At 47.0% G+C, this 19358-nt stretch overlaps 7 protein-coding genes across 9 annotated transcripts; 3 read left to right on the plus strand and 4 right to left on the minus strand.

The window, feature by feature from the left end:
• Nucleotides 1-232: 232 nt before the first annotated feature.
• Nucleotides 233-1207, minus strand: LOC117138252 (lysozyme P). Its single transcript, XM_033300212.1, has one exon. The coding sequence runs from the start codon at nt 740-742 to the stop codon at nt 296-298; it is 447 nt and encodes a 148-aa protein (XP_033156103.1). The 5' UTR covers nt 743-1207; the 3' UTR covers nt 233-295.
• A 116-nt stretch (nt 1208-1323) lies between these two features.
• Nucleotides 1324-4854, minus strand: LOC117138247 (major facilitator superfamily domain-containing protein 6). 3 transcript variants are annotated; one of them, XM_033300200.1, is made up of 4 exons: nt 4766-4854; nt 3230-3445; nt 2890-3035; nt 1324-2826 (listed from the first exon to the last, which is right to left on the minus strand). In XM_033300200.1, the coding sequence occupies exons 2-4, from the start codon at nt 3288-3290 to the stop codon at nt 1417-1419; spliced, it is 1617 nt and encodes a 538-aa protein (XP_033156091.1). In that variant the 5' UTR covers nt 3291-3445; nt 4766-4854; the 3' UTR covers nt 1324-1416. The 3 variants fall into 3 exon arrangements, with proteins under 3 accessions (XP_033156091.1, XP_033156090.1, XP_033156089.1); XM_033300199.1 differs by having other exon boundaries at nt 4679-4767; XM_033300198.1 differs by lacking the exon at nt 4766-4854 and adding an exon at nt 4157-4246.
• Nucleotides 4730-8108, plus strand: LOC117138246 (transferrin). The gene is made up of 4 exons (XM_033300197.1): nt 4730-4845; nt 5699-6066; nt 6133-6435; nt 6500-8108. The coding sequence occupies exons 1-4, from the start codon at nt 4752-4754 to the stop codon at nt 7877-7879; spliced, it is 2145 nt and encodes a 714-aa protein (XP_033156088.1). The 5' UTR covers nt 4730-4751; the 3' UTR covers nt 7880-8108.
• A 656-nt stretch (nt 8109-8764) lies between these two features.
• On the plus strand, nt 8765-12127 carry LOC117138564. The gene is made up of 3 exons (XM_033300724.1): nt 8765-8777; nt 8833-10955; nt 11080-12127. Exons 1-3 carry the CDS (start codon nt 8765-8767, stop codon nt 12097-12099), a joined length of 3156 nt encoding a protein of 1051 aa, XP_033156615.1. The 3' UTR covers nt 12100-12127.
• A 365-nt stretch (nt 12128-12492) lies between these two features.
• On the minus strand, nt 12493-13071 carry LOC117138606 (thyrotroph embryonic factor). Its single transcript, XM_033300814.1, has one exon. It carries the CDS (start codon nt 13069-13071, stop codon nt 12493-12495), a length of 579 nt encoding a protein of 192 aa, XP_033156705.1.
• A 2299-nt stretch (nt 13072-15370) lies between these two features.
• Nucleotides 15371-16082, plus strand: LOC117137289. The gene is made up of 2 exons (XM_033298663.1): nt 15371-15634; nt 15692-16082. Exons 1-2 carry the CDS (start codon nt 15441-15443, stop codon nt 15945-15947), a joined length of 450 nt encoding a protein of 149 aa, XP_033154554.1. The 5' UTR covers nt 15371-15440; the 3' UTR covers nt 15948-16082.
• A 638-nt stretch (nt 16083-16720) lies between these two features.
• LOC117137287 lies at nt 16721-19328 on the minus strand. Its single transcript, XM_033298661.1, has 2 exons — nt 17515-19328; nt 16721-17444 (listed from the first exon to the last, which is right to left on the minus strand). Exons 1-2 carry the CDS (start codon nt 19106-19108, stop codon nt 16792-16794), a joined length of 2247 nt encoding a protein of 748 aa, XP_033154552.1. The 5' UTR covers nt 19109-19328; the 3' UTR covers nt 16721-16791.
• Between the last annotated feature and the right edge of the window lie 30 nt (nt 19329-19358).

The raw sequence follows: 19358 nt of genomic DNA on the forward strand, positions 1-19358 counted from the left end.
ACTAGGCTGGTTTCTTCTATTTTTGTTTAATAAATGATATATCGCACTACATTTGATCCCTATGTTAATGCTCATACCTAAAAACATAAATGTTTAATATTAAATTATATTATTTTACATTAACCAGACATCAGGTTTAGGTTCTTAAACTTGTGTACACTTTACCTTTGTTTAAAAAATGATTGTTCGTCTATTTCCTTAACTGATTTATCAATCTTCCTTTTTAAGTCCCTTTATTGGATCAACTTAAAAGCTAAGCAACAAAATATATTTAGAAACTCCTAATTACCGATGCTCAACCCGAATTTCTGTGGCGCCGCCGGAAGCAGTGATTCACATTGGGCTTAACACCCTGACATCGATTGTTCCAAGCCACCCAGGCGGAGAATCCTTGCTGTTTCCTGATGTACTTCGCACAGGCAATGGAATACCGGATATCGTCGCTCAACAGCAGGCGGCAGGGCAAGCGACAGAGATCGTTGGAGGGACGACCATCCGCCGGCTTGCACCAGTAGCGATCGTTGATCTGGAAGAGACCCCAGTCCACGGATCCATCCACGTTCGAGGGATTGATGGCTTTCGTGTTGAAGGAGCTCTCGCCCTCCACGAGGCACAGCCAGTCGGGCAGCTCGTTGTAGGCCATTCCATAGCGATAGAGCTGCCGGGCCAAACTGCATCTGCCCACCTGGCGGCCAGTGGCCAGTGATAGCGATAAGAGCACCAGCAGCCAAATGGGCCACATCTTCTAGAAACAATGCAGGCTTCTAATGGTAACTCATGGCTTATATAGCCATCCAGTTTGCTGTGAGATTCGGAACTCGACTTGGGCCAATCTAATTTTTACAAGCACTCATTTGGACAGCTCTGAAGTGTGGCCCACACTCGAGCATAAATTATCAACACTAGGCGACAAAGATTGGAAAACATATCAATCCCTAATTCCTTTAAATTTTGTAGTTATTTCGGAAAGGTGTATCCGAGAAATCAGTAGAAATATGGATATTTTAAGTTGTTAAATTAGAACTACAACTCTCAAACTTAACTAAAATCCCAAGCATGCAGTTGAGTGTCAAACCCGTAACAGACTTTCAATTCTCGATCATTGGAACAGGCCGATCGGGCCAGTTTCGTTAATATATGGAGTGGGAATCACTCGCCATTTAAGCGAGGCATCTGCCTGGCCCCAGATTCACTTTCAATGGGTTCTTTTGTACGATGCTCGGGTATTATATAACCATATTGACAGCTGGAGGGGCCGGAGCACTTGAGATCGCGTGTGCGCCAACAATCGAATCGAACAAACAAAAACCGAGAGCAAAGTCATTCAACTTTTGGACAACTTGTCTTTCTTTTTTTTTTCTCGTAAAAAATGCGTACAAAAATATGCAACAAAAATGGCATGTGATGTTACTATGTCTATCCTAAACGAATCTCATCCATTTCCTGAGCGGGCGGCTGCTTGATCTCCTGTTCCGTGGGCGGAGCATATCCCTGTTTCGGCAGGAATTGCCTCTTCCTGGAGGTGGGACGTATAACAATGTGTGCTACGCATGTACAAATGGCGGCTATGGCAAAGTATTTGAAGCTCTCTCGTCCTCCCAGGCTTTTGAACATGAGTCCGCCGATTAGGGATCCGATGGAGAAGCCAAGTCCATCGTCCATGCCGGCCATCAATCCCTGAACGGTGGCCGATGTTCCCGGAGGAGCCACCGCCGAGGCGTAGGCCACTATGCACGTGTAGCACAAGGCATAGGTAATGCCCTGGAAAAAGAGCTCCACGCCCACCAGATACCAGGGATTGGGAATCCACGAAATCAGCGACAGTCGCACAGCGTAGAAGAAAAAGCACATGCTCATGCAATGCACATAGCCCAGTTTCTTGATGATCTTTCCGCTGTAGAAGAAGAAGGGCACCTCGCCGGCTAGGCACTCGGCGGCCACCACCAGACCTTCGATCAACTTGATCTGGTGCATGTAACCAGTGGCCTCAGCCACCTGCTCCAAGTGCCAGAACATGAAGTAGATGATGAAGGAGTCAATGATGCCCGCCATCGTGGCGAAGAACAGGAAGACCAGAATGGGTGGCTTGCGCACCAATTGCCAAACATCGCTCCAGATGGACTCGGATCCACCCAGTTTCGGCAGCTTCAGCTTGGACACACTAAACAGGTCAAGCAAACTGAACACGCACATGATGATCAAGGCAGGCGTCAGACTCTTGACCGCATCCGTGGTCCACCAGTTCACTACGATTCCAGCCAGCATGGCAGTGGCTCCAAAACCTATGGTGCCCCACACCCGTTGTGCTCCATACTTTTCCTGCTCTTCATCGCCCAGAAGGTCGAAGCAACAGGCATCGGATATGGAGTTCGTCACGTTGAAGCCAACGATTCCAATGCAGAGCAGGCATACGAACAGCCAGAACTTGCCAGCTCCATAGATGCAGCTATTTACGTGGCGCACCTCGCAGGATGCATTGATCCAATCGATGGTTGCTGGTTGCGTGAGGCAGATGTGGTAACTCTCGTTGCCATGAAGCAGATTCTGGTTGAGATTGAGGCCCGACTCGTTGGCTACAATTAGAGCTGAGAATTCTCCTACTTCCTTTTCCTGAATGCATTTTGCCTGGTGCGTGGTTTGACAAAATGCTTTGGAGGATTGGATAATAGCATTGCAATCGTTTGGATTCCCCAGTAACGTCACATTCCATTGGGCACTTCCCTCGGCCAATGGGATGAAATGTGAGTTGTCGGGCAGGAAATAGAAGCCGGCGAAGGCCAGTGTCATGATGAGGATAAGGGCGATGAAGATGAACTTGCGCAGGCTCTGCAAGGGAGATTTTAGTTAGTTAGTATATTTATTATTAGTTACTGTGCATATCAAGCTCACCGTGAAATAATCGGCTAGGAAACCCACCAAGGGTTTGGCTAAAACATAGAGTAGGGGCAAGGCGGCCGTAATATAGCCCATAACATCCGGTGGAACACCGATCTGCTTGCCGATCACCGACAGTTGCGGCAGTATGGGTCCCATGGCTAAAAGTAGACAATTTGCACATCATTTTAAAAATGTTCCGACTGATTTCCAAGAAATTTTCCTAAAATTGCAGCAGATTTTACCATCGTATATTCGATAATGTCAGCGATAAGAACATTTTGATACGAAAGAATAACAAGAATTGCGAAATCGGCTCTAATTTTGGATTGTTAAGATATAACTTTACACTCACCCGCCATGAAAAAGAAGAAATGTGCCTTGATGGGCAGCAGGCGCCTGTTCAATCGCACCATTGTCCAGTCTGTTGGTTATGGCTAGTGTATCACAGTTCGGATGTTTCCATGCAATCCTCTGGTTATGCCGGGTGAGCAGGTGCCTCCTACCCAGATAAGATCATAATTTTCGCACGTCTGCCTTCGCCGTTCGACGCTCTTAAGGGATCTGTCGTCTGGTGGTGAGAGTGTTTAAATAGTCACAGCCATATGGATGTAAATCAGAGAATGCTAAACTATATCTAATCACATCGCGATAAGATGCTAGTCCAGACTATATAGAAGTCTGTAATCGGCTGCATAAAAGTTCTATTGAGATAGCCAAAGGAGCATAGCACTCCGGAACAACGAATCTTATCTTGATTAAGACCGTATGTGCGATAAAGATTTTAGGGCCTGCCATAATAAATATGCCTTTGAGGCATGCCCAAGATCCCAGATTCCCACTTGTGCCATCCAACTCAATTAGTTATTGCGCGCGTTGTGTAAGTTCCATATAACTTATATATACTTTGTTAATAAAAACCGGTTTGCGGTACCAAATCACTTGTAAACTTGACACAGAAAAAATTGCTATTTTGCCAAACCCGAAATAATAATAATCGTTGGCACCAACTTTCAACTTTCGTAGATTGATCATTAATCAAACACAATTTAGAAATCCCTAGAAATAGCAGGGGAGTTACGGAAAAAAACCCAAGGTGCGTGAATGATGCTAACTCAAGTTTTAACCGGGAAGCCATAGAAGTGCTTCACTTGACTACGTTAAGTTGTGATGAGCAAAAGTTTTGAATACAATGAAATTGCGCGACTGTGTACAGTGTTAATTAAGTATATTGATTATCTGTCGAGCAATTAGGTTCACGCGATTAAAATAATCCACCCACAAGTGACGATTTCCCTGAGATCAAGTTGTACGAGTATATGGACGCCAAGAGCTGCGGTCAGAGACTGAGGCAAGCAAACAATGCCGAAAGGCATGCAGTTCGTATGGAAACTGATAAGTCAAGTTGGCCGATAAGCCGTCCGTCAATCATATGGTGGGTATATACATACAATAGGGCCCAACCATAATTGATAAAGCGCAGACTGGTCAGCTGCTTAATGCATAGGATTAATGTTTTTGTTTACACAGGTAAACAGGTAATCCCCGCTTAGATTCTCTCCCAAAAGGCGCTAATCAATCAGAGAGCTATCCAAAAAACCCCGCCTGACTCATCATCAGCTGTGCGTAGCTGCTTTGTATTCCATTATTATCCACTGGCGATCTCGTTCTGCAGCCGGAGCTTGGAGCTTGCTCGGATCTGGTTTTACTCGCTGGCATCTGGGAGAGGGCTGGCTTCAGTCGCCGTCGATCTTCCAATGCGAGTGGTTCGGGCTTGAAGCCAACTAGTCATTGAGTAACTAACCTAATCCCGACTATTAGCCGATCTCCAGTGAGAATTCACAATTGACGAGCAGTTGACGCAATCGAAGCTCAGAATGCAGTGGCTTACACTTATTTTGGTGGGGCTGTTTGCCTCGTTCTTATCAATATCAATGTGCGTGGCTGTGCAACCGCCCGATGATGGAAAATGTAAGTCAATCAAAGATGAGGGGCGTATTGCCTTTTGTCTGGAAACACAAATAAAAAAGTATGCAAACGGCGAAATTAGTAGACGAATAGCGATAAGTGATAGATGAGCTTGTGATTGTAATTAAAATTATTGTTAAAGCTTAACTAAGATGTATCTCAATTATTAGCAAGATTAGAGTGTTAACTCCTGAAGTTATGTTCCTTTACCAATCATCCATGGCATTAAACTATGAAATATGAAGCTGTAAAGGCTGACAGCAGCTGATTATATGTCAAATATATATGCTATCTTTTCAAGCAACAATGTTAGTCAGTCTAAAAAGTGGTTTAGAGTAAAAATAAACTTTTAATTACAATTCCTACACAGTCAGGTTCATAAAACACCGTTTCAAAAACCACCAATCATGTATCTTTTAATCGAAATGCAATGCGAGAGAGCAGACGACCTTCGGCACTCCACCGGGTGTAATCAAAATCCGCTAGAGACAGCCGATCAAAAAACCTGTCCCGACCTTGGAGCTCGTGATCCACTGCCCAAAAAAGCGTCCGGGCAGAACTGACTTGTCTCCAGTTTGCACCACTAAGCGAATTCTGCGAATGCAGCGCACTTAATCAGGTTTTCCCCGACAACTGCGTTACCTGAGGGGAATTTTTAATTTAAAGCAGACAGGTGAAATACCCCGCTCAGATAATATCTTTTTCGAAAAACTGCATGCGAAAGATACTTCAAAATAAACACAATCATAATTAATGCCGCGGCTAGTAACTGGTTTTTCGCCGATCGTATACTAAGCAGATGTCCAAACTTTATACAAAGATTAACTTGCTCCTCCTCCTCCGCCTCCTCCCGCAGTGCGTGTTTGTGTGGTGGAATCGCGTGGCGTTTATCGGAAAACCCCCAAGTTCTGTCCGCTGCTGGAGGCGAAGAGCAACATCGAGTGCGTCATCGGCGTGGATCGATTGGATTGCGTGAGGCGTATCCACAAGGGCACCGCCCACTTTGGAGTGCTCACCTCGGAGGATCTGGTGGCCGCCCGCTGGGCCAGCGTGGAGATCCTGGTGGCCAGCGAGTTGCGCTCCCACGAGTCGCACTTCGAGTACGAAATTGTGGCGGTGGTGGACAACAACGCCAATATCCATACAGTTCATGATCTTCGAGGGGCAAGGCTGTGCCATCCTGGCTACGGTCTGGGCAATCACTGGACGGAGGTCCTGGCTAATGTAGGTCACCTTAATGGCTAACTCATAAAAATACTCCAGTTCTGATTCTATATGACTCCTTTACAGTACTTTGAAGCTGCCATGGTATCAAAGACCTGTGATCCCGAAATGACCGTCACGGAGGATCGGATAGCATCCACAGCCAAGTATTTCGGTCCCAGTTGCAAGGCTGGTCCTTGGGTGCCCGATCCCAAGCAGGATCGCATCCTAAAGAACCGATATCCCTCGCTGTGCGAGATGTGCTACGAACCGGATAGCTGTGACCAGACCGACAAGCACTGGGGACGCCGCGGAGCTCTCTATTGTCTGACCAGTGGTGGCGGCAACGTGGCCTGGGCTCGTCTGGATGATGTGCGCAGTCATTTTGGAGTGAGTTTGATGCATGCAATCTTTGCTTTAAGTATTTCTGAAAAACTATCTTGACTTCTTCTAGTTCTCTGGCATTCCGGCCCAGTCGAATCCCTCGGACTTCAGCTATCTCTGCCCGGATGGTCATCTGCAGCCATTGAACGCCAGTCAACCATGCGTTTGGGTGGCCAAGCCGTGGCCCGTGGTGGCTGCCCGTCGCACCCATGCCGCCCAAGTGCAGCGTCTGGTCACTGGACTCAATCATGACGAGCCAGATAGTTGGCAGCATGCGCTGCTCAGCCTGCTGGAGACTTATCACGTTTTCACTGTGCCACTGGATAATGTGATAGCTATTGATGACTACCTGGACCAGGCCACCGCATTCCAGTCCGCCTACAGCTTCCCGGAATGCAATCCGCCGCGTTCCATTGTCTTCTGCACCACTTCCATCATCCAGCACATCAAGTGCTCTTGGCTGCAGGAGGCTTCCCAAGTTTATGGTGTGCAACCGAACATTCAGTGCGTCCGCACCATAGATGTACAACAGTGCCTGGATAATACCAAGTTCAAGGAAACAGATGTGGTGTTGGTGGACCAGGAAATGCGCGTGAAAGCTCAGCGGGATTACAATCTAGTGCCACTGCTATTCGAGTTCGCAGCGGATATGCATGATCGGTATGTGACCATTGCGCTCGTACACAAGGATGCCAAGTTCGAGAGCTTTAAGGATCTCAAAGGAGCCAGAGCCTGCTTGCCATCCTTCGAGGGAGCTGCCCATTTGTCCGTTCAGGAGACTATTGTCAATGCCACTGGCAAGGTGCAATCGCTGCACTCTTTCTTCCACCGCGACTCCTGTTTGTGGAATCCCCAGAGCGGCCGCAAGTGTCCTCTTCACTACCAGGGCGACGAAGGTGCCCTGCGTTGCCTTTCCGAGGGCGCCGACGTGGCCTTTCTCAGCTCGGATGTGTACAAGAAGTATGTGGCCGGCAACCTCACCTCGAATTGGTTGACTCCTGGTAATCACAAGGATTTCCGGGTGTTGTGCCCATACGGCGGCATTGAGAAGCGCTCCCACTTTGAGTACTGCTACCTTCATTGGACCACCCGTGGCCACCTGATGACGCACAACTCCTCGCTGACGCGACGCAATGAGATCTATAACTCTTTGCGGGATATGGATCAGTTGTTTGGTAGGAAGTACAAGAGTGAGACGCGTCCATTTACCCTCTACGGCATCTTCGATAAAAGAAACAATGTGCTGTTCCGGGACGACACCGATGGCCTTCTGGGCCTCCAGGAGCTGCACCGCGACAATGCCAAGCGCGTGATGGAGCACATCTACGATCGGTATGCCAATACCCAGTACTACAGGAATTTCGACGAGAGTGGAGCCATGAAATCCAGTCATAACTTGGGGAAATTGCTTGCCTGCTTATTATTTGTAGTGGGTCAGCTGTTTGCCTAGTCCTGAGCTCAACACTAATCTTATTTATTGTGATATTACGCTAAACTTAAGTTAAGAATAACAATGGCTTCAAACAGAGCTTTATCACCCAAACGGACTTTTTAAATTTGAAAAAGGGCGGTTATTGTCGATAGAAAAATATCGGATGAACAATCGATAACATTAGCTAATCAAAGGTGGTTTAAGTTTAAGTTTAAACAGTTCAGAGTTCTACGCTATTAATTAAAGCATCACATTGTAATAAACGCTGAAAAGAAATAACTAAATTTAATGAAACCTTTCTTAATACCTACCAGTTGCATTTAAGCATGCCAGCTCTTTTCAGCACTGGCGATCAGCTGATTGTGTTATTACTGGCCGCTTTGTTGTTGCTATGTACAAGGATTTGGTTGCCAGGGAAACAGGAAAAAATGTCACAACTGAGCTGCATTACGATTGATTAAATTTACGTGGCATACGGCATTTACTTCTATTAATTCGCAGTATATTTAAGCACATTAAACAGCATTTATTCCTTCTAAAATGTCAAGAAATGCGGGGCGAACCAGCAGCAAAAACGTAAGCCCAAAGAAAGGCACTTAAAAACGGCAGAAAATATATATATAAAAAGCACAAATATATAGTAAACCTTTCCATTGATTGGCAGCCAACAGCGATTTCACTTATTTGCACATCAATTTCACTCGCTCACAAAAACCAAACAAACGAACTTTTTACCATTTACACCTGGCGCACTGTTAGATTTGCAGCTTAGTTTTCGAGTTAATGGCAATCAAAGCCTTATTGCCCAATAGCACACACCTTAGCATTTTAATAGCGCAGCACATATGTAATAGCATTCAATTAAAACTAATAAACGAACCGATCGACACACACAAAAAAAATATGTTAAGATTGGGTCAGTGTTGTAAAATGCTGAGGAACAGTGCTCAGCACACCGACAAGCCGTTAAGATTTCAAAAATCTTTTCGGATTGCAGGTCAAAACGGAAGTGCCAAGGAAGGTCACTAAATCACCAGCAACAAGTGTACCGGCCACCACAAGGGAATCGAAGGAGCGAAGGTCACTGGCCAAACAACCGGATAGCTTGGAAGGTGAAAAAATTGCGAGGAAAACCACAACAGCAGCGCAACCTACGACCACCAGCAAAAAGCCATTAGCCACGGGGAAAAACAAGGAAAGTGAGTCCTTGAGCAAGAGGACCACTCCGTCCCCAGGTGCATTGCGTGCCACCACCAGACACACAGCCACGACCACAAACCCACCCCTGCAGTCCAAGACCACCAAGACCGCGAAGCCAGTGGCCAAATCGAAGCCCAATGCAGTTCTGGACACGTATCACAGTGTTACGGTCGCCTCGCCACCGCAAAAGCGCAGAGGACAGGGGGAGCAGGAGAAGGAATCGCCCACGCCTTCATCAAAAGAATACTCCCCTGTTGCACAGTCCAAAAAGGAGCACAAGCCCCTGTCTCCTTCCAAGGGAGATGCTCGTGTTGTTCCAGCAAGATCTAGAACTTATACACGCACCTTGGATCCCGAGGAAGTGGTTATCCTTAAGCGTGAATCCGCCAAGCAAAGGTGCGAAGTGGAGACGAAGGAAGCAGAGCCTGTGAAACAGCCAGTGGCCTTTGAAGTCAAGTTCGGTGAAGCCAAAAAGACAGAACCAGAATCCGATCACTACTCCGATGACTTTGAGTCCTATGAATCGGATTTCGAAACCGATGCCAGCACGCCCGAGGAGGAGGAATCCGATGAAGCGCAGGAAACCTCATCCTCCGAGGCGGAAGTGGAGGAGGAGCGGGAGGAAGAGGATTCGGAGCCCACCCAAAATCCCATCACGGTGATCCAACGCGACAAGGATCATGAGCGGAAATTGGACTCAGGTCACTATGACATGCATTTGCGCAGGAATCCCTTGAGCAGTCTGTCCACTCAGAATCAGTATGATAGCTTCGATACCAATTCGATGGCCAACTCAGAGCAACTGGACTCCGGCATCAGCACCACTGGCTTGGAGAAGCCCCGGAGTGGAGAGGCTAACGTGTACTACGGTGGCTACTCGGGATTCGTTTCCCATCCCGTGATCAGTCGACGCGGCGAAGAGCTGATGGCCAAATTGCGTTTCGACCAACTGAACTACCACCTGTTCGAGATGAAGCCGCTCAGCTACGAGGGATTCATGCAGAGCTATGGAAAGCTGAATGCCAGTCAAGTAGCCACGCAGACGCAGTCGCCCCAAATGGACGGCGAGTGCCAGACTCTGGAGGTGCACAGTCGTAGCAGCTGGACCCAGCATCCACCCCACTATGGTGGGCAATGCGTCCTCAGCTGTAGTGTCGATGCAGAGCTGGATGAAACATGGAGCAAGCAACCTGCAGATGAATACGAAGCTAGCATTTCTCGATTGGAGCAACTGCATCGCCAGGAGCAGACGCGCTCCCAGCAACTGCAGCAAAAGAGATTGGCCAAGAGCACGGATCTGGAGCGACTGAATTCGTTTCTTCACAAGGCTGGCAGACTTATGGGACTGGTTTTGGAGGGCAATAAAAACCACGGCCAGGGGAATAGTCCTCGACATGTACCACTTCAGACTGGACTGCTAAACGCTCTGCCTGTGCGCCGAATATTTGGAAGTGCCGGAAATGGACACCTGGTGGTCACCGTGCATGAGTGTCCTCCGGACAGCAATGTCTATAAGGAGGACTTTGCCAGCCTGCTAATGGTGTGGTCACTGGCCAATCCCGGCCAGCCGTTGCGCCTGCTCTCCACCTGGGCGGAAGTCAGTCGTGTGGCACTCTCTGGACAGGCCCAGGATATCGTGGTGGCCGGACTGAGAGATGGCAGTGTGGCTATGTGGGATCTGCGCGAGACGCACAGCTACTGTTCCAAGTTGGATGGCCATCTAACCCATTTTGCAGCCACACAATCGGTGGTTCCCATGCCGGAGCAACAGGACAAGGAGGTAAATGCCATGGATCTGGGCGCCGTGGTGGATGTGCGCAGCTTCAGATCACACTTGAGTACTGGAGGAGTAGCTGCAACTAGTGGATTGCAGATGACGTACAAGGAAGTTCAGGTAGGTTTTAATTTAGTATACATTTATTAATTTATTCTTCCAATTAACTAAATACATATATTGCAACAAATATAAAGATCTATATGGATACATAAATTTAATCATATATGCAATCCTTTGACAGTACGCCTCGCTGAACGACTCCGGCCTGCTGACCATGTGGACCCTGGTGGAGGGCGCCTCGTCCAGCAACAGCAACGAATTCAGTTCGCCATGGGCACGGGTGAAGCTCCTGCAGAGTGGCAGCTGTGATCTGAGGAGCTATCTGGAGCGACGCCTCCTGAAGAGCCATCAGAGTGCGTACGAGAAGACCAAGTCCCTGTTCCAGGGCAACATCTACAGCGATGATGTGCTGCGCGAGCTGAATGAGACGCAAACGCTGACCACGGCGCTCCAGGGACAGGGACTGCAGGGCCTGCGCTTCACCAGCATCGATACGGGCAGTGAGCTCATCTACGTGTGCACCAATCGGAACTTTGTGCTCTGCTGCACGCGTAGTTTGAAGACGGAACGCTTCTCGAGGATCGCTGTGAACGAAAGTCGTTTCCTGTTCCCCACCTCGTTGTGTGTGCTCTCCAACGAGAACTATGTGGCCGTGGGTCTGTCCAATGGATCTGTGATGATACTCAACTGCAATCAGCGGCAGCGGCAGCGCCAGAGGAATCAGCACAGGCCCAAGACCGGACTTCCGCCGGCCACGGATGAGCCCGATCCCGAGACGGGCAAATCGTGTGCCATTCAAAACATCATACTCAACGAGCGAAGATCATTTGACCAGCAGATGGATCACAATCCATCTTACGATGCCCGACCCAACACAGCTCTGGAGCTGATTGAGCGACCCAGACGTTCCTACGAAATGAGGGTCTTTGACCAGCAGCTGCTCCTAAGCGGCAGCGGTCTGCGCCAGCATCTCGTCCAGGCCCTGATCCTCTCCAGCGACGGCTGGCAGCTTTCTGCCCTCACCAATGGCACTGTGCGTCACTACGATTTCTATCGCGACAGGGAGTTATCCGTGGAGGAGCCAATGGACACTCGCCTCAAGGTGACGGACATTGCCGGTGCTCGCAGTTCTGGACAGGAACAGGTTCTGCTCATCCTGGACTCGTCTGGAAGGGTGCAGTCGCGCACTCTGGACTACTAGCTTGTTAAATATTTTCTAATTATTTGTATGCGTGTTTGTTGAAAACTTTTCTAAAATGAAATAAACTCGAACTAGTCCTACTCACTTTTAATCAATTTTAATGGTTTCTATTGCACAGTTTGTGATATATAAATGATATATATGAATTTATAGCACTATTGTGATTTAGGAATATATTCCTTAACTTAGTAGATGGGCCAATATAACTGAATAACATATTTTTTTAAGGGGCACTTGCATACGTATATATGAATATATGAGTATATTATTAGAATATCCTTAGTATTTATTTTAAACATTTATTAACATCAATCTAAATAATCTCACTAGCTTCCCTCATTGATATGTACACTTTTCCATCTGCTCCCGCCACCTGGTAACTCATCCGACAAGTCACACCTGCCTGGCCATGGACAACATGCCGCCGGCTGTTGTCGCTCCGAGGAGCTGGCGCACCGTTTGCAGTTCATCCCGAAGCGCCAAGACCTGCGCCCGCAGAATGGAGTTCTCCTGCTCCAGCAGCGCCGCACGGAATGCTATCCTATCCTCGCGGATTTTCCGAGCATCCCTGGACTTCTTGGCCGCCTCGTTGTTTCGCTTGCGGCGCTCAAAGTACTTGGCATCCTTTTGAGCCTCCGGAATGGGTCGCTTTTCGCCGCGGACGCGACGGTGCACAAAACCCGGAAACATGCCGCCTCCAATCACGCCCACACGATTGAGCTCCATCAGCGGAAATTCCAGGGCCTGGAGAGCGTGACTTGGTGGTGCGATATACTCGAAGGCGGGCAGAGATTCCGACGATCTCTTGGCACCGATCATGCCGGGAAAGCCCAGACCGGTCAATCGGAGATTCTGGGGAATGGAAATGGAGTAGGACGGATTGTTCTTGGACTCCAGTTCCGCATCCAGTTCGGAGTGCATCGATACGGTCTCGGTGACATCCAGGATGGGCGACTGGGCGGGCGAGTGCATCCTTTATCGGTGACTTCCGTTCGCGCCGACGGCCGGGCTATATCTGAATCCAGCTCCTGGCTAAGGAGCCCGCTACTGGCGACCACCTGCCTGCCGCGGTAATTATAGGTTCTTGTCACACAACTCCCCCCCACGTACACACACACACACACACACCCATTTTGGGGCTAATTCTAAGCCAGCCACAACCCTCCATCGCCGGCTGATTCAACCAATCACGCAATGTTGACTGTAATTATTCGTCAAATACATGACACTTGGCCGGGGCCGCATGGCATTTATTTGTGCTGCCCGGTTACAAGGACTTCATATAACTGGTTAGCCAGATTACATGCCCCAGCCCAGTCCAGTCGCCCTCACCCCGCCAGCCGCCCACTTCTTGGCCCTTGGAGTTGGCCAACTGTTATGTGGTGGGGCGGAGATAGTAAGGCTTACCTATTGTCCATGCGCTGACCAATGAGAGTGACCCTGGCTATCGACCGGCATTTTGTGGACGAATGTTCCACGATAACAGCGGTAATAGTATGAAAGAGGCGTGGTGGAAGGCCCAAAAGTAATTGCACTCACTGAAAGTAATCCTTTAGGATATCTTACTATATAGCTAAACAAAGGATATACCATTCTTAGTCATTACATAAAAATGAATCGATCCAAATTTAACCAATAAATTGATTTATAGATATACTATTATTTATCCTTGATCCTTAAACTGTTAGTTCTTGTCAATTCCAATCACTTCAATGTACTTGATCAGTTATTCTAGCCATATCTTCAATTGATCTATATGAACTTTTTATTTCCAAGGATTTTCAGGATTTAAAGGATTTTTCCAGCGTGTACCAATCGATTTCAGTAGTCCTAAGAGGAATAGGTTCCCCTCCTTTTAGCTGAGCTCCAAAAACTTTTTTTTTTTTTTTTATTTAATATAGCATATAGCATATAATATAGCATATTATCGCAAAAAAAATCCTTGCTTAAATCCAAGAGTTGTCATTTCCAAGGCAGCTGCTGCCTGGAGAATTCTATCGGTGTCCCAAAAGTATCGATACCGCCGGATGGCGTCCGATAAACGTCACAGGCGTGGACATGCATTGCAAAATTGCTGATATGAGATGAATTAAAGAACGATTTTAAGTTGTGCTAAAGACAAAGTAAGATAAGCCAACTGTGAATCAAATGTATATTCAGAGTGTGCACAGAAACTTTACATAATAATGTATAAAAATATTATTCAATATTTGTAACCTAACCTAAATTCTTGTTATGTAGATCCCATGACTTAAATACGACTATCTTTCTCTCTCTCTCTCTCTCTCCTTCAGCCCAAGTTGTTTTAATATTATCATATTATTATTATCAAATTTCAAAGGTTATCTCTATAAAATCATTCGAGTATTACTCATGCATTTAATTTGCTAAAACTGCAAAAAAACCGCAGTGTCAGAAAGTTGCAATTTGCCTAATCCGCTATTATTAAGACATCAAAAAGTTGTTACCAACTTTATTTTGATCAAGCATGATTCTTCAAAATCGTAAAATTTCCAAATATGCCCACTCACGACATCCAAGAACCCGCACAGCCAACAACCATCGACATGTAAATGAACTCCGTGTGTCGTCTTCAACCCGTTCCGTTCCGTTTCGGTTGAGAAAGTGTCACCTGTTTGTTTGCCGGGGGCAAATTGGCAGTTTGGGTCACGGAGTCCTTGCCGTCTCCGGCAACCGGAAGTCGCATCCTTATGGCGTTTCATAATGTATGCGCTAATTTATTATCTGTTGGCAAAAGTTTGGGCCATACATAGTTAACCCTTTGACTGTCATGCCACCGTTGTCGTTTATGGTGTTTTGGCCCAACTGAGAGCTGAGCCCGGACATAATGGATTGCGTGCCGGAGTGACATGTCTGGAGAATTGGAGGCAGTCTAATATCCATCAAAGGGTCGAGCGAGATGGATTCGGAATACATTGTACATATGTACAAGCAGTACGTTTTGGAATCGGTTTGAATTAGTTTGCATTACCAAACCACCAAACTAATACTTCTTTTGACCCACCCTGGAGACCCATAATGCATTGGGAGGATCGCTTTGGACACAGGCTATTTATGCGTTAGACAAATTACCGGGTAATCTAGACAGTAGAACACCTTATTGCTTCGATGTTTGTTTGGTCAGTAATTGAGGAGCAAACCTCGGGGACTCGCGGTGGACAAACCGTTAATGACACCTTTAATTGGATGACATTAGCACCCAGGGCCTGGGGCATGACCAAGTGGGCCCTGCCCCATCATACAGTTATAGGAATAGGCTTCGCTCAGCCTGTCCCGGAATAGAATTCACCTAACAAGTATTCACCGTACAAAGAAATCGTATGTTTATAAGCAAAGAAATGTGTGACGAAGGATCGATCAGGGAATGTGAGCCCACCACCTTGCGGCTTCCTTTCAACAGCTACCACATCAATTTGCCACTTTATATTTTGGACATGGTGCGCATCTTTCAGGATCATCCCAAGTACAGCAATGGTATCCACGAGGAGCACATCCTGGAGATGCTGGAAAAGGAGTAAGACAGATCGAGTAATGCACTTAATGGTAATGGTAATGCTAATCATCTAAATAGACCCTTCGCCTGTGGCGATCTGGAGTCGCAGGTGAAGACCGCTCTGCTGGACCTAACGGCCAAGGGATTCATACGCTTCATTACCAATGGATACCGCACACTGGGACCCATCGCCAAGCTCTCCAATGCCCGTTCAACGCGCCACTTTAACATGACCTGGCAGCGCATTGCCGAGCTGCAGAAGGTCAACTGTCCGAGCCTGGAGGCGGGATCCATCTCCAGCGGACTCTGCACCCAGCGCGGAGCCAACTACTAAATGATTTCGCTGTTTGTTGTGTTCACCATTTCGTTTATTGAGTTCAGTTCCTTACAGATCAGCAAAGTAACGCGCCACACACAGTCCACACTTCTTCCAAATTGTAATCGTCTAGTAAAATGCCTACAAATCCAAGTTTCGGGGTAGTTGAGTACGGGTGGTCATAATCATCATTATGTTGGGAACACATGTCGCGGGGTCTGCCATCCTTTTGACACTTAACCAGGCTAATTATTGTCAGGGGTTGGAATGTCGCAGGTGTTTATAGGGGAAATGCTTCCGAAACTGATTTAAGTATTACCATTGTGAAGGCCAACTATCCCTGTTTGTGATCTGGAGTACATCCCCGACGAACTGTGCCCCAAAGTGACCCTTGGCCAGGCCCATTACCCTTTTGGCCGAACCGTTTAGATTGTCAACACCAGGACAATGGAGGACACAAGGAGGACCTGTCGTCATCGCAGTCCGCATATGCGCCCGCGAAGCAAACACGCATGGGATCCCGGCCAGGTGGTATTTATTGCCTCTCTAATCGTTGCGGCATAATCTATTAGCACCCCACCCGACAGATCCGCGCTTCCACGTCCAAACCGGTGTCCCTTGATTTTTTGCTTTTGCACATTAAAGGCAATTATTTTTATTGTTTTAGTTCCGAGACAGTTTTGTGTTTGTCATTTGCCAATGGCTGTTCCGCGCTCATAATTGAACCAGCCCCAAGATAGGACATTAATCAAGCCATGTGACATCTGGATAACATGTTGGAACATAGTCAGTTTATTGGGATCGCTCCGAAGTAGCGATAATTCAAAATTTTATTACATTTTATTAACATTATCGTCACGACTTATTTGCTAGCCTGGGCGTAGTTGCGTTGCACTAGCTGTTTAGGTATATCTTTCAAATCGTCCAGGAAGCGAATTAGGAAGCCATCCGGCAGGCGCTGTACCAGGTGTACATTCAACACCATGTTTAGCAGCTTTAACTTGAGATACTCAATGGAATCCATTGTCGTTTGGTGTGTCAGATATTTTGACCTTACAACTCCCTCAATGTGAAAACTAACGCTGCGGTGGGGCTTCAAGCTGTCCACGTTTTCACATGGAGCCAAGCAGATCAGGGGCAGGAACTCCGTGTTGCCGTAATCCACATAGAAGATCATGTACTCATTGGGAAATTCATTGATTATTTGGGCGCGATAGTAGCGACCATCACTGTAGAGAGCAAGTACAATGTCGAGAAGACGCGGTTTCGACTTGAAGGTCCGTTTGTTAACTGGCACATCCTTTGTGTCCCACACCAACGGCGGAGATCCGTCAAAAAACTGGCCATAAACCTCGGTGGGTCCATTAATGAAGGTGATCTGGATGCTGACAGTGCTGCCGATTTCAACAGGCACTGGTGTATCAAAGATTGTCTCCGGAAGAGCTCTAGCTAGTTCCACATCCTTGGTGGCGCCATTTGGAGCAAAGGGCTCATGAGCCAAACGACAATTGTTACCTTGCAAATAAGCAAATATTAAAACCTTTACCTTTTAAACCAAATTTTCATTTCATTATCTGTAACTTACCCTTAAAGCAGCCATTCAGCTTGGGATCGTAGTGCCGGCAAATGCGTTGCTCGTCCTTGGGACGAAATCCAAGAACTGCCTTCAGAGGATCACTGGTGCTCTCATCGATTTCATTCAGCATGGCTATGTCTTCCTCGGTTATTCCAGCGCGATATTTAGTGGTGGTTGTTTTTGTAGGTCTGCATAACCTATCCATGACCATTTCGGCCACTAGTGTATTATCATTGTTTTCGTGCACTCGAATCTTAATAAACGTGTTAACGAAGCGATGCATATTGTCGATATCACAGTTGATTAAATCGCATCTAATGGCCAGTGCCGGCCACTGTTTGATGTCGTTCGGCAGTTTATATATTGTTTCGTTGCCGACAAGGTGAATGTGATTGCCAAAGTCGATAAGGTACGCATCATATCCTCCGCCCGCATTACTTGAGTTGATGGTGATCCGTAAAATGATGTTGTCGGTACTGTCGTAAACAGCAAAAATGTCTCCGTAGTCGGGCAGCTGGTCGGAGGCCTTCAATGGCCGTTGTCGCTGGAGCAGCTTCTTGATCCTTTCACAAGTGGGATCCCATTTGGCCACATAGACGCAATTATCCGTTTCGTCCACGTGCACTAAAACGGCATTAACTACAGTATTCTCTGGAAATGCAGCCGTGTTCTTCAAGATTTGATTGTAGATACCACGACTGGTCGTCTCAGTGCCGCCTTTGGGAGGCAATAGGAATCGGTTTTTCTGAGTTTTTGGGAGCTGCTCGTGAACTTTTTCGATGGCTGCAGCAGGGACCTCAGGAGGATTGCTGTTAGTGGTGTTCTTGGAGACCTTATTGCAGATACCAGTTCCAATCTTTTGAGTTCTTTGTTTCGCAGCCAGAAGGGACTGATTGTCAAAAGTTTCTGAAGCGGAAGCTTCGGGACGCACTGTATTGTTAGTCTTTAAAGTTTCCACGACAATCTTCGAGCCCACTGGGATCTCTTCTTTTTGTAGTTGGAGGAGATCACATTCAATAGACTGGGAACCACCACGACCCTCATCAAGCTGTTTGTGGAAAGTCATAGTCTCCTTTATTTGTAGTTCCATGTTCTTGGAACTTACCACAGGCTGCGGAGTATCAGCCTTACACTCTTTTGGGAGGTTTTCATTGACCACTGTAATCGCGTCGAGCTGGGTTGTCGAAGAGGCTTCCTGCACAGTCACGACGGTCACCTCCTCCGTTTCGGAGGAGGGCAGACATTTCACGAAGGCCGGCTTCGAGGACTGACAATCCGCTTGTAAACCTGAGCGAATCTTCGAATCTGGATTGTCGATGGATTTCTCGGAACATTCATGGTCCCCCAATCTGGCAGACTGGCGGTTGATGTGTAGTTGCAGATTCAGCTTCATTACGTGTGCATTAACTTCGCTCAGACTGGCCACCAAGTGATCGTGCAGTGGAATGAGACTCCTGTCCAGCGGATCTGAATGCGACAATTTTTCTGTGAGCTCCGTGTGAATTTGATGCACTTCGGTTTGATAGGAGCGTAGATTCCCCTGAAGCTTGTGCATGTTGCTATCAAACAGTTTCATTATCATCGAAATGTCCTCCAGATTCATTTTAAACAAACAATTTAACACGAAAACAATTTAAAGTAAATTCTTCGCGCAGAAGCAAGAGGAAGAGAAGGCAAGCGTTGCCAGATGTTGCGGCGATGAAAGCTTCGATTAATAAAATGCGTGGTCGATGTGAGGATGGTATGGTTGGTGAATTGGCTAATTTACTTGAATTTGGCGGCTGTTCAACAATTTCATCGGCTTTTCAGATGTTCCCAAATGAAGTTTGGTTTTCAGTTTAATTTTCTATAAA

This window comes from Drosophila mauritiana, chromosome 2R (assembly GCF_004382145.1).
Source record: "Drosophila mauritiana strain mau12 chromosome 2R, ASM438214v1, whole genome shotgun sequence".
Classification (NCBI taxonomy): Eukaryota; Metazoa; Arthropoda; class Insecta; order Diptera; family Drosophilidae; genus Drosophila; species Drosophila mauritiana.